At 44.8% G+C, this 12,265-nt stretch overlaps 3 protein-coding genes across 3 annotated transcripts in view; 2 read left to right on the forward strand and 1 right to left on the reverse strand.

Annotated features, from left to right (window-relative positions):
• LOC119650845 (unconventional myosin ID) overlaps positions 1-3,466 on the reverse strand; it is a 57,731-nt gene extending 54,265 nt beyond the window's left edge. Inside the window, exon 1 of the mRNA XM_038053990.1 lies at positions 2,624-3,466. Within this exon, the coding sequence (XP_037909918.1) occupies positions 2,624-2,712 (89 nt within the window). The 5' untranslated portion in view covers positions 2,713-3,466. The remainder of the gene's footprint in view (positions 1-2,623) is intronic.
• Positions 3,467-7,107: 3,641 nt separating this feature from the next.
• LOC119650846 (NHP2-like protein 1 homolog) lies at positions 7,108-7,794 on the forward strand. The gene is made up of 2 exons (XM_038053991.1): positions 7,108-7,268; positions 7,369-7,794. Exons 1-2 carry the CDS (start codon positions 7,266-7,268, stop codon positions 7,747-7,749), a joined length of 384 nt encoding a protein of 127 aa, XP_037909919.1. The 5' UTR covers positions 7,108-7,265; the 3' UTR covers positions 7,750-7,794.
• Positions 7,795-8,125: 331 nt separating this feature from the next.
• LOC119651042 (protein pelota) overlaps positions 8,126-12,265 on the forward strand; it is an 84,165-nt gene continuing 80,025 nt past the window's right edge. Inside the window, exons 1-3 of the mRNA XM_038054362.1 lie at positions 8,126-8,549; positions 8,702-8,798; positions 8,859-9,005. Coding sequence (XP_037910290.1) covers positions 8,509-8,549; positions 8,702-8,798; positions 8,859-9,005 — 285 coding nt within the window. The 5' untranslated portion in view covers positions 8,126-8,508. The remainder of the gene's footprint in view (positions 8,550-8,701; positions 8,799-8,858; positions 9,006-12,265) is intronic.

The raw sequence follows: 12,265 nt of genomic DNA on the forward strand, positions 1-12,265 counted from the left end.
ATGGATTGCTTCAGTCACTTTCAGCGCTTATTGGTACTCGGAAACCTTCTACTCCGCGTCGAGTAAGGAACAGCTTTTGGAGTAGAGATCCGGGCATTTTGTGACAACGTTTCATTGACTATTTTCGAGTCTGCTTCTCCGTACCAACCCACATCTGAATGACCAAAGCTTGTTTCGCATAGGAGACCAATTCAAAATGCGAAGCTCTTGTATGACCAACGTTTCTCTTTCATTTGACGAAGAACCAAGGTTTGATCAAGCTCCTTAGTATTACTATTTGTGACGGCAAGGAGATATTACAAGCTTGATAGGCGGTGCATACTTGTATTCGCCACTACTGTCGAAGGGCCCGAAAGTAATGGGCAACGCGGTTCCACCTGTCAGCAGTCCTCAGCATCTCTTCGACAATGTTGTCTGGCGAGAGATCCCCTGTCAGCAGCTCAATTTAAACACAGGGGATCTCTCTCCAGACAACATTGCTGACAGGTGGAACCGTGTTGCCCATTACGTTCGGGCCCTTCTCGTTGCTAAGAAGATAGAACTCGATCGATGGAGGAGTCGGATGACAGGGGGTTCCTTGAACTGACAGTTCCCTTCCTCTTCTCCCCTCCCGTTGGTGAAAGGAATTCCCTGATTTGAAGGCTCCGCAAGGCGGGAGAGTTCGGGGACTAGGCCGAAGTAATGTGACAAACGGTTCCAGGCTAGCTCTCTGACGATGGGGAGGTGTTTAGTTGGTAGTCCGACGACGTACCGAATCGGGAGTCTAACACTGTGTGCGTAAATGCATTCACCTAGCCTAACCCAAAAAAAAAAATACTGTCGACACTGTGGCAGGCTCACCGGTAACTTTCGGTTTTTAGCCTAAGGTATCAATTGATACGAATCTTTCACACTGTGCTAAGCTTGTTTGACGACTTCTATAAGGATCGGTACAAGAGTTATGCACATTGAGATCAATTCACTTCAATTTACAGGCAGATTTTGATATGTTCGTAAACTCTTTAGGCGGCGAAGCCAAATCAATTAGTTTTGACTGCGCTTTGCACAACTGGGCATTCCGTTCCGCGAGTGCTCCTTATCGAGAAGGATCGTGAAAGGTCGCGGTCAAGCCGATTAAGCACGGTTTCATTCGCTGAATTGGCAGACAGTCATCTGGCTCAGACAACTTTATAAGCTAATCGCGCACATCGAGGCCTTAATTCTGGGCCAGACTCTCCAGCCGATTATCTCTTTAGACGAGTTATCTAAGAGCGCTGGTACTCACGGTTATTCTGTCAGCAGTTAGAAAGCGGTTGAACATCCTCTTGCACCGTAGATCCTCTAAAGATCGGTGAGACTGAAACTCATCCCTAATATTAGGTATGGAGTGCATCGAACGGAGTCACGGGGAAACAAATGATCACATTAAATAAAGTGATAGAAACAATAAGGGAAATTGATGCAAGGCAAAATGCGCAAAGTTCAGCCTGTCAGCAAGCGAAGAACCAATCCTGAACGAATTAATGTGCGACAAAAACAATTCATTTTATTTGTGCAAATCATGGAGCACAAAATTAGAGATGATAGTTCTGTGCCTCTCGTGCTTAAGGCCAAGTGACAATCGGTTCAATCTCCAAGTGACTGCAAATGTTGAAAGTGAGAAAGAATTCTTTGAACCAAAAGATTCGTTCATTGAACCACAACAATCCAAGCAGCAAGTCGAGGGACAGCCCATGCTGAACGCAAAAGAGAAGAAACAAAGAATCATTAACTCGATCCACCTCTGCGTCTTCGAGTGCACGTTGACCCCTGATTTTGTCGCTTCGTTTTTACAATAAGTCTAGTGAAACGAATCATGACCCTGAGGCAGTCATACGACGATTCACGGGCGGTAAGGTTTGCTACATGATCTCATGCTCTCCTGGCTTTGCTGAAATTGCAGAACTACCATGCTCTGGTGCCTACTTATCATGTTCGCACATAAATCAACTCTGAATGACTGACTGATCAAGTAATCTACTTAATCGCACGCCTCACAGGCACACAGTTCCAAAGCTTAGATATGTCGATTCCGCGAAATCGACGAACGTCTTCCAAACCTGAAACTGAGTCATCATCCTTCAGTACACTGCGGAGCGCCGTTTTTTCAATGAACTATTGGCTCAATGGCTGGCAGTTCTGCGATGAGCTCAGAAGTTTCATTTATGGAAACTTTTCTCGGTATCGTTGTTGCCTGGTTGTCTTGTTTACGATCTGGGCACGACCGGCAAGAAAAGGGAACATGTTTGGCTTCATTAATTAGAGTAACTGTAGGTGCAATTAGATGGCAGACAAATGGCCATCAGCCGGTGCGAACGCGGGTGGGGTTCGCGTTTATCACCTTGACTTCTTTGCATTTTACTGCAGGCAATCGTTAGACACTGATAAAAGTTTCCGCGATGACACCATCCACCAAGCTGACGTTCTCAGACGCTCTCAGTGCAGAACAATAGTGTGAAAACCACGCCCGGTTGTGGGATTACTTGGGAACACCTGCTGGGAATTGTGGCAGCAATTATTAATGCGACGGAATGCAAACCTTCGATGACCCATGTGGACATGAAAGAGCATTGAAGCAACCCGTGGGCAGTGGCTGTACACTTACCTCTTCTTCAGATTATCCATGAAATTCTCCAATGTAACCTTGTCCAACAGGACAAAGTCCCGGACGCCAACTTCTTGCTGCATTGCCATCTTGGGTCCAGTCTCGCTTGCACCTCAAACCCAAATTTTTGCACCGGAATTTCACAAGCACCTGGCCGCCGTTTTCGACCCTTTTCGCAGATTCAGACTCCAATCGGAAAATATGCTAATTCTCCACACGATCGTCTGCACTTTCTATTAATAAATTCGAACCCAGAATCGGACACAAAACACTCATAAATCCAATCCGGCACTTTGTCACCCGCACTTCCACTGTCGCAGCACGACTACTTCCAAATCCGCGACTCCGATCGCTCAACGTCGAATACTGAACGCCCAAAAAAATATTCTCACGTCGTTTTAAATGCAAAACGGAATATCAGATTAAACTTGCAAAACTTTCCTGAGACGTTTTTCCTTAAAATTTTCTCACTTTCCGTCGTTATCGAGTTATCACCCGTTCCGCCGACTGTCGATGGTTGCACTTTTCGCCGAACCACGGCAATTTATTATTGTTGACGGTTGGAAATTACTTTTGTTGACTTCACTACACACGTTGTTGGCGCGCGCGAGAGCTTTTCTGTTTTGCGGAGTCTCGCCCGGTTCGAACTGCAGATTACAATTCAAAATCCATTTGAAGAGCAACGAACGAGTCAGTGTTCGATTCGAAGGTGAACGAGGCAGAAATGAGTGGTATGGGTTGTTATTGTTGAGGTAAATAAGAGTGATGGCACACGAAAAGCTGAAGTGAGGACCACTTTTGAATTGCCGAGCCGACGCGGGCAGTTGCAGAGCCGCGAAAGCGGTGTACAATGAGTGGGGAGTGCGAATATGACAAATCCGGCTGTGACAGCCATCGGAATGTTTGATTTTTGACAGTGGAATGCAGTAGTAGAGGCGAGATCTTCATGATGTTTCCCAATTGGAACTGAAATATTGCTGGGTAGGATGAGAATGCGTTGAAGGGGATTCCCAGACGCAGAGCAACCGTTATAGGTACCTAAAAAATTTCATTAAGATTGAATGAAGATATTGATTTTCGCCAATTTATAACTGTTTGTGTGGAATCAAAAGCCATATTGGGGGATTTTCAATGATCGGCTCAATTCAGGAAATATTCTTCGACAATCAGCATTTAATTTAAAAAAAAAACAGGATCCGAAAAGCAGCTAATGCTTGCTATGTTCATCAACTGAGGAACTTGGTTTTGAAGTAATGATGTTCGCTTGAAGGTCCTTGAAAACAAATGCATAAATTTGTGGTCCATAAAACATTGGCCAATTGGGAAATTTATAAGAATATAAACCGAGAAACAAAGAAAATCATTGAGGTTATCCGAGTGGTCCATTACAAAGATCTTTGCGATATACTGGATACTCGAGACGGCGAGAGAAATCTGCATCGATTTGTCAAAAGTCGAAACCAATAAACACAAGATATCAAACACTTTCGTTTCGTTAATGACAAGAACGGTGCTTTGCTTACCATCGACGAGCCATAACGGACAGATGGTGGTGATTCCGAGCAGATTTCAACGGAAAAATGTGTTCATCCCCCACTACCAAAACTACTCCCATATTTGCAATAATTCCATTTGTCAGTACGACGGAAGTCGAGGAAGCAATAAAATGAATGAAATCAGAGAAAGCAATAGAACCTGACGACATCACAACTGACTTATAGAAAGCGAAAAGCTGTGACCTAACACTGTGACTCAGTGAGTTATATAAAACCGCTTAGTGGCTCTGGCTGTGTTTATCAAAGAAGCACCCTCTAGCCACTCCTTTTGTTATGAATAACGTCACAAGGGACAACCTACGTTCAGCGCATTATACACTGTTCTAACACTGACGACCGAGCCCAATAAAACAGGCACAACCACTGTCAGTGGCAGTGACCTGTCCAAAACTGAGCGATTTAAATAATTCGGGTCAATGGTATTAGCCTCACGCATTAGCGCAATATGGATGAAATGGCGTTCCACAACTGGCGTGATCGACGTATCAATGAACGTCGCAAATCTAAAATTTACTCCAATGTCGTCCGCTCTGCTGGCTCTGATTATTAGCCGACTATAAAAGATAATGAATGGCGGTAATGGAGACGAATATGTTTCGCGGGACTAGTGGCACGACACGTCCGAAGTGAGGACATCCGCGGTCGACATGAAGATGAAACGATAGTAGAAAAATTGGGAGGGAGTCATCTTCAACGACGAGACGCGTTGACAAGAGCTCACTTAGCAAAATAGATCTGATCACTTCCGTGATCACCGCCCTCTGTTGGGAGACAGTACGGTAGGCAGATATCACCCGATTCGGCGGAGCTTATGATACTCCTATTGTAACTCGGAAGATTTCGCCGCCACCATTATAGAGAAGGCGAGTGAAAGCTGCGTTATCAAGTTGATTAGTGAGCTTACGACCGTACCAGTTGCAGTTTCTCCACCCCAGAAGTATTTTTCACTGCACCCTTTCTTCCCCTAAGAACTTCGATGAATCTCCCATTGTTCACCTATTATGCGGAAGGAACGGGCCGAACTAGTGTACGCTGAGATATAGCAGTAATCACTTCGAAGGTGATATATTGGCGGTCGCTTACCGAGAAATTTTCCACTCCTCTACCTATGGCACCAGTGACTCGCAGCCTAGGCACAATGTCCGCACCAACGTTTCTAGGATCCTTTCCCTTCTGCTGTTTTAATGTGGCTTTGTCGTGACCAAGACAATGTCCGCCTGCGTTGATAGCCCCAATTCTACTTTTCCTACTGTTAGGAAGCTTCTTCGCGTATTGTTTATCCATTTTCAAGGGGTTTTGAAATCAAAAATTTGCAAAGATGATGCCTATACGGGCATTAGTTGCCTATGGACATGCACACTTGATGATCTCTGCCACTTCGATCTTTTTTGTAAAACAGTTAATATCTTGGATTTCAACGGGGCACATATGGTCTAAACTAGAAAACAGAGCTTCCTCTGCCACTAGTCCTGTAGCCGTGCAACAAAAAGTGTCCTTGTCGATTGCTTTCGGCCATAATCAAATGAGAATTCCATCAGATGTCGCTTTCTATATAAAATACACGTTTACTTTACTATCACTGGACTTGATTTTATCTTGCGGAGAACCTCCACAAAGGTCTTGTCTTCCATCGGTTTAATGAGAAGAGCTGCCGGTATTGGACCGGCTTACTCACCTTTTCTATTCCTTCTCAACTATTTGTATTTGCTCTGTCCTTATTCAGCTCATTTTCTACCGGCACGGCGGGTTGTTTCATCGCATCCTTTTCGCCTTTTTTTGTGCCCTAGAGATCACCTGAATGAAGTCTTCTTCAGATGCATCATCCTCCCCTTGGTTTCCCTCATTTCCATCTGCCAAGGACAATCTACAGTCCGGTTGGCGTTTATCGGAGCTAACAGGACCTTCCGCTTCTTGTGCGCCTTCTATCGCTATCTGTCAATAGAAGAAAATGTGGTCTAGCAGCTCTTCCAATTTCATAAGTCGATTCTCACGTCTTTGCTGATATTCTTTCAAGAGGAAGGTCACAGCCACAGTTCACAACTTTCGTGTGCTTCTGAATAAACCTTATTTCTATAGCTCTGCTAAGGACGGTCTACTGGGTTCTCATTGGACCTGAGTCTAAGGACATCTGTTCAGTTTCAACGATCTCATCTGGGCTTCTTTGTAGGATAGGAGCACTGCCGAGAACTGGAGTTGCCACTTCCGTAACACCAGTCATTTGGCTTTGCACAGCGTATAGTCCGACTAGACTCTTCATCGCCTGATATTTCACGCTGTGTTCTTTCGGAAACAAAGCGCCTACCCTAGTTTCTTGGGATCTGACCTGTGGATAGATCAGAACTCTTACAGGACGATGCGATCTAATAGTATCAGTTCACACCACTACCAGGCAAGGGTCTCGAAGGGGCTGTGAACGGCTTCAGGGACTTCCAGCATGTCCTGACGTGTGTCAGTCACTCGTTCCTTAGTCCGATCTTCAAAGGAAGATTTTCCCAACGATATTATCTACGACGCAGGTATATTGCTAACTGGGCTAACTACTTGCTGGGGTACCTCGATGGCGCTACTCCCGTATCATGATCAACCCCTTAAGGAACAGAGGATACTAAGTTCATGACAAATCAAAAATACTTTTGAGAATTTACAAAAACCAGGAGAGCAAATATAATTTCTAACTGGTGGCGTATATTTAGAACAATATTCCTCAAATAAATAAAATAAAATGTATTAATTTGTGCACGCTAATGAGCTAAAAAATATAAAATTTGATTTTCTGGGAAATTTCGGAAATAACCTTTCAATTCTTTCAACGATTTCATTTTTCGTTTTATTAAACAAAGAAACAAAGCATATTTGAGCTTTCTGACATGGGATACATCATTAATATCATTTTATTCCTTGAACGTACCCATGTATCTGCACGTGTTGATTATTGCTGGATTAATGACAGAAAACTCTGTTTACTGAACTGGTTCGGTGTGCATTTGCGAGTTTTGTTGTAATTGCCCTCAGTGAAGCCACAAGCCGAGAGGTCGCAAATTTTTTAAAGAATCATAAGAAAAAAGTGAACTTATTTCAACTTTACAATGGTAAGTTAGTGTATTCATTTGGATAAATTGTTCGCAAGATGCCGACGCCGACTTAACCTAAAAAATTCACATGCGTTGTTTTTCCCATTTCTCATTCCAGACTGACGAAGTTAATCCAAAAGCATTCCCTCTGGCCGATGCCCAGCTGAGCACGAAGATCATGAATTTGTTGCAGCAGGCGTTGAACTACAATCAGCTCCGGAAGGGCGCCAACGAGGCCACCAAGACCCTGAACCGTGGTCTGGCGGAATTCATCGTGATGGCGGCCGATGCGCAACCAATTGAAATTATTCTTCACTTGCCACTGTTGTGCGAGGATAAGAACGTGCCGTACGTTTTTGTACGGTCGAAGCAAACCCTGGGACGCGCTTGCGGCGTCTCACGCCCGATCGTCGCCTGCTCGGTGACCGTCAACGAGGGATCGCAACTCAAGTCCCAGATCCAAAGTATCCAACAGGAAATTGAAAGACTTCTTGTTTAGATGTAAGTTTTTTGTAAATACAGAGAAATATATGTTTTGGTAAAAGCTAGCGAAATTGTTTTGGTTGGGACGTGGGAGGCTCCGTGGTCTGTGGCTCGAGGGTGAGTTGGACGAGGCGGAAAAGCGCTTTCGAGCTATGGAAGGCGTTGTGGAGTTTTATTTCGCAACGTGAGTAAATTACGATTCTCCTGTTAGGACTGAATCTTGCATATTTCATCGGAGATTGTCTGAAAATCTTATCCAGAAAAAACGCTCCTCCACCCTCGGAGCCAATGTGCGGTCACAATAGTAGTTCTGATCTCCGCTTCCCATCCTATCCCCAAACCCCATATTCCGCGGCCAATCACTCTCTCCCTCTCCGCATATGAACGTGTGTTTGTGGGTGAAATTGAAAGGCAACATTTTGACGTTTCTTTTCGCAAACATCCACCGCCAATCCGGGTTGTGTGTGATTTCAATTGTGTCGCGACGACGGCACCAACAAATCTTTCGGCCTCTTCGTGCTGGGGTGGAAAAGTGACGTGAATGCGTGGAACATTTTGTGTGGGGGTTGCGAGCCAGCGACCGTGTCCTCAGTCGAGCGTCGTGAAACGTGTCCGGACCGCGATCGGGGGGACGGCATAAGACAATGTCATGCCAGTTCATAACAAAAATGAAAACATCGCGCAGTGAATTAACTTTAACAGGTAGCGAAAACGAAAGCGAGAATTTTACTTGCAACTGACGTAGATTCCGAGACGTGGAGAGACTGTCGACAAGATGAAGCTCGTGCATAAGATGATCGAGAAGGGCAATCAGGGGTAAGTAAGGACGTGCGCCTGTTTTCGATTCGCCAGCCCCGTTGAGGTTATGTTTTGATGGATTTCGCGACTGCTGATACCGAGAATCGGATATGCATGGGCTGCTAGGATGCCGAGGTGACTGGCTGATGTGGTTTTCTCTTGGATTTCAGCACCGTCTGCCTGATTCCCGAGGAATCCGAGGATATGTGGCATGCCTACAACTTGATTGCGGAGGGCGATCGCGTCCGGAGCACGACCATCCGGAAGGTAAGCTTGAGCCCACTTTCTCTTGTGATTGACTGATCTGAATGGAATTCCACTTCACAGGTTCAAAACGAAACAGCCACAGGGTCTTCCACCAGCAGTCGCGTGAGGACGACACTAACAATCTCCGTTGAATCGATTGACTTTGATACTCAAGCTTGTGTTCTTAGACTTAAAGGGCGTAACGTCGAAGAAAATCAATATGTTAAGGTAATTTTCGGTGTAGTGCATGTGTCAGTGATAAAAGGAGACAATTTTTCTTGTCTGTCGACGCGTCCGAGCTGTGCAGACAGCCAGATGGATTCTATGGACATTGTCTTACAAAATAATTGTAGTTCTTTTATGACGCTATATTTTCAAGTTGATCCTTTGTACCACGAAATCTTCACTCCTCTCGGTCAAGCGTCCGAGTTTTCTTAATTTCGAGGAGCGTATAATTTGCGTTGTCCACTGAGTCCGCCCGTCTGTTTCGGGATTTTCAAGATAGATTTTTATCTTCCTTCTTGGCTTTTATTATTATTATTCTGTTAAGGAAAGTCTTCTCTTTGCATCTGGTATTAAGTGTCCCCCCAGATGCCTCGACCTACTTTGCACAAGTGCCGGAACCTGTCCCAGGACGTGTATAGAGGTTTCATCACATTTGGCACAAAACCTGCAGGCAGTGTCCGTAGATATCCCTAGCTTCCCCAGGTGATAGTTTAGCCGACAGTGACCAGTGAGAATTCCCACTGTGATTCGGAGGTTCTTTTTGGTGAGCACCCTGGACTGCTCCATCCCTGGTAGACCCACCCAGTATAGTTCCCTCAACCGTTCCTCTTCATTTCTTAGATTCGTAGCCATGAAATCGCTTTCGATTCCACAGAAGGGTTCTGGCCCGTGTAAAGGCGTCTCTGCTCCCTTCTTGGCTAGTTCGTCCGCTGCCCCGTTGCCCCCAACCCAGAGTAACTAGACCTTGTTGGACGAGCCGAGTGTATTCAGTCTCTCAAGGCATTCCCATATCAGTTTAGAGTTCACCTGGTTGGACCTAAGCGCCTTGATCGCTGCTTGGCTATCGGTGAGAATAGCTATGTTTTGCCCCCTGTAGTTCCTTTGGAAATTAAAGGAGGCACATTTGTCTACGGCGTATATTTCCGCCTAGAATATGTTAGTGTACCTGCCCATTGGCTCAAAGTACATTTTCCTTGTACCAATGACACCGGCATCCGCTCACTCTGCTGTGAGGGGTCCGTCAATGTACCAAGTAATCAGTTGCTGGTTTAAGCCGTATGTCGCAGCCACGCTCTCCCAGTTTGCCTTGTTACTCCAACGTGTTTCAAACTTGTTATCGAAGTGAAACCTCGTTGTCATGTTATCCCTTGGTATCAGTAATTCGGGATACCGCCAAGAAAGAATATCAATCTTCCTTCGATTTAGGCAGCTCTCCGCCTCACTCATACTACCGGCCATCCGGAATATTGATCTCCTTGCCTGCATCTGTGTGTGCAGATGGAGAGGGGTTAATCCCAGAAGGACCTCCAGGGATGCCGTTGGGCATGTCCTCATTGCCCCACTGATACACACGCAAGCCAGCCTTTGGAGCTTATGTAATTCTCTGGCTTATGTGCTGAGTTCGATTCTTTCTGCCCAGATTACCGCTCCATAGGTAATCATTGGCCTTACAATTGCAGTATATATCCAAAGTAGAATCTTCGGGTTGCAACTCCATTTTTTTCCTGCTATTGATCTACAAATCATCAGAGCCCTCGTGGCTTTCCGACATGTGTCTTTCAGAGTAATTTTTGGTCTAGCGTAATTTCCAAATATTTGACCTTTCTTTCGCGTTTCACCTCCATATCATGTAATGTTATGGCCCTCAGGTGATCAAGCTTACGCCTCCTAGTGAATGGTACTATTTTAGTGTAGAATTACACATCTGCAAAACTATTATATTAGGAAAACTTATCATTTCTGATGAAAAAGTGAAAGTAGTTGCTATCGGGGTCGCGAAAATATGATACACCGGAAGATTACCGACAACCGAACTCTGCAGCTCAAATAAAACATGCAATTTTCACTACATAACAAAATTGTATATTTAAACGATTTGCCTATATGAATATAATTTACTAAATTCACCTCAAATTGGCTATTCTATACGACTCGACTGCATATTTCTATAATCGAAATAGAATAAAATATAGTCAGCACAATTTGATGAGAAGATATTTTGATGAAGATATTTGTGTGTACTCGAACTTCCAACCTCCTTGGTGGTTGAGGCAGAAGAGACCGGCTTATTTCCATGCGGTCTTTTCTGTCCCAACCACAGTTAGATACTAGACAGCTACCACACTCCCCCTTGCCCCGCAATGGGGGAAATCAGTGCGAGTACGCACGATTTCAAATTGTTTTGCCCTTGAGCATAAGCGAGATGTAAAGAAAATGTAAAGAAAGTCCCAACCAACGGCACTTTCTCACCGCTAATCCTCCACTCCCGTGGCGAGTTCTAAAAGTGGAGAGTTCCGCGCCATCTATTTGTTCGCATTCGTAACATTCGAAATAAATTTCGGATGCCGCGAATCCTGCCGCGCCACACTATGGTGGTTTTGGCTGGATTGATCCGCAGTCCCACCTTCCTGCACCAGGCATCAGTAACCCTTAGTCCAGTTTGGATTATATCACATAGGGTATCCTCATATTTGCCCCTACAAATTACAACAATGTCGTCCGCGTAACCCTGGACTTGTATTCCATTGTGTGTTAGCACGTCCAGGAGTTCGTCCACTACTATACTCCACATAAGCGGCGATAGCACAATATGATTTGTACCTGACGGGACTTTCATTTGCCTGCTTTCTAGCATTTTGCCCATCCAGAATGCCACGGTGTTTCGCACTTCCTTGCGGCTAAGGGCATCTTGTATCTCTGTGTGCGATGTGTTGTCGAATGCTCCTTCGATATCCAAAAACACAGACAATTCTATTTCTTTTGTCTCTATGGCATCCCGTAATACATCTGTCAGCTGATACAGAGCAGTTTCAGTTGACCGTCCCGCCTGGTAAGCGTGTTGACAGTGATGTAGGGGATTACGCTTTAGAACGTTAGTTCTCATATAGTTGTCTATGATCTTCTACGCCTTTTTGAATACGAACGATGTTAGGCAAATTGGTCTGGAAGATTTAGGGTGAAAAGGATCCTTTTTACTCGCTTTCAAAATAAAAACCACTTTTGCCCATCTCCATGCCCTTGATATGTATCCCAATGCTATGCTCCCCTTTACCACGCTCAGAAGAGACTCTAAGATGATTCCTAGGTCTTTCTGGATTAGTGCTGGGAATATGCCATCTACTCCGGTTGATTTCAGTGGTTTAAAAGTTCCCATTGCCCACTTTAGCCTAGCTTCTGAGCTTACCTTTTTTGTCAGTTTCCAGTTCTCCTTTTATTTGTTGTTCGGGTGTCAGGCAGAATCTTGTCGCCTGCCACTGTGGGGT

Source organism: Hermetia illucens, chromosome 3 (assembly GCF_905115235.1).
Source record: "Hermetia illucens chromosome 3, iHerIll2.2.curated.20191125, whole genome shotgun sequence".
In the NCBI taxonomy this organism is placed as follows: domain Eukaryota; kingdom Metazoa; phylum Arthropoda; class Insecta; order Diptera; family Stratiomyidae; genus Hermetia; species Hermetia illucens.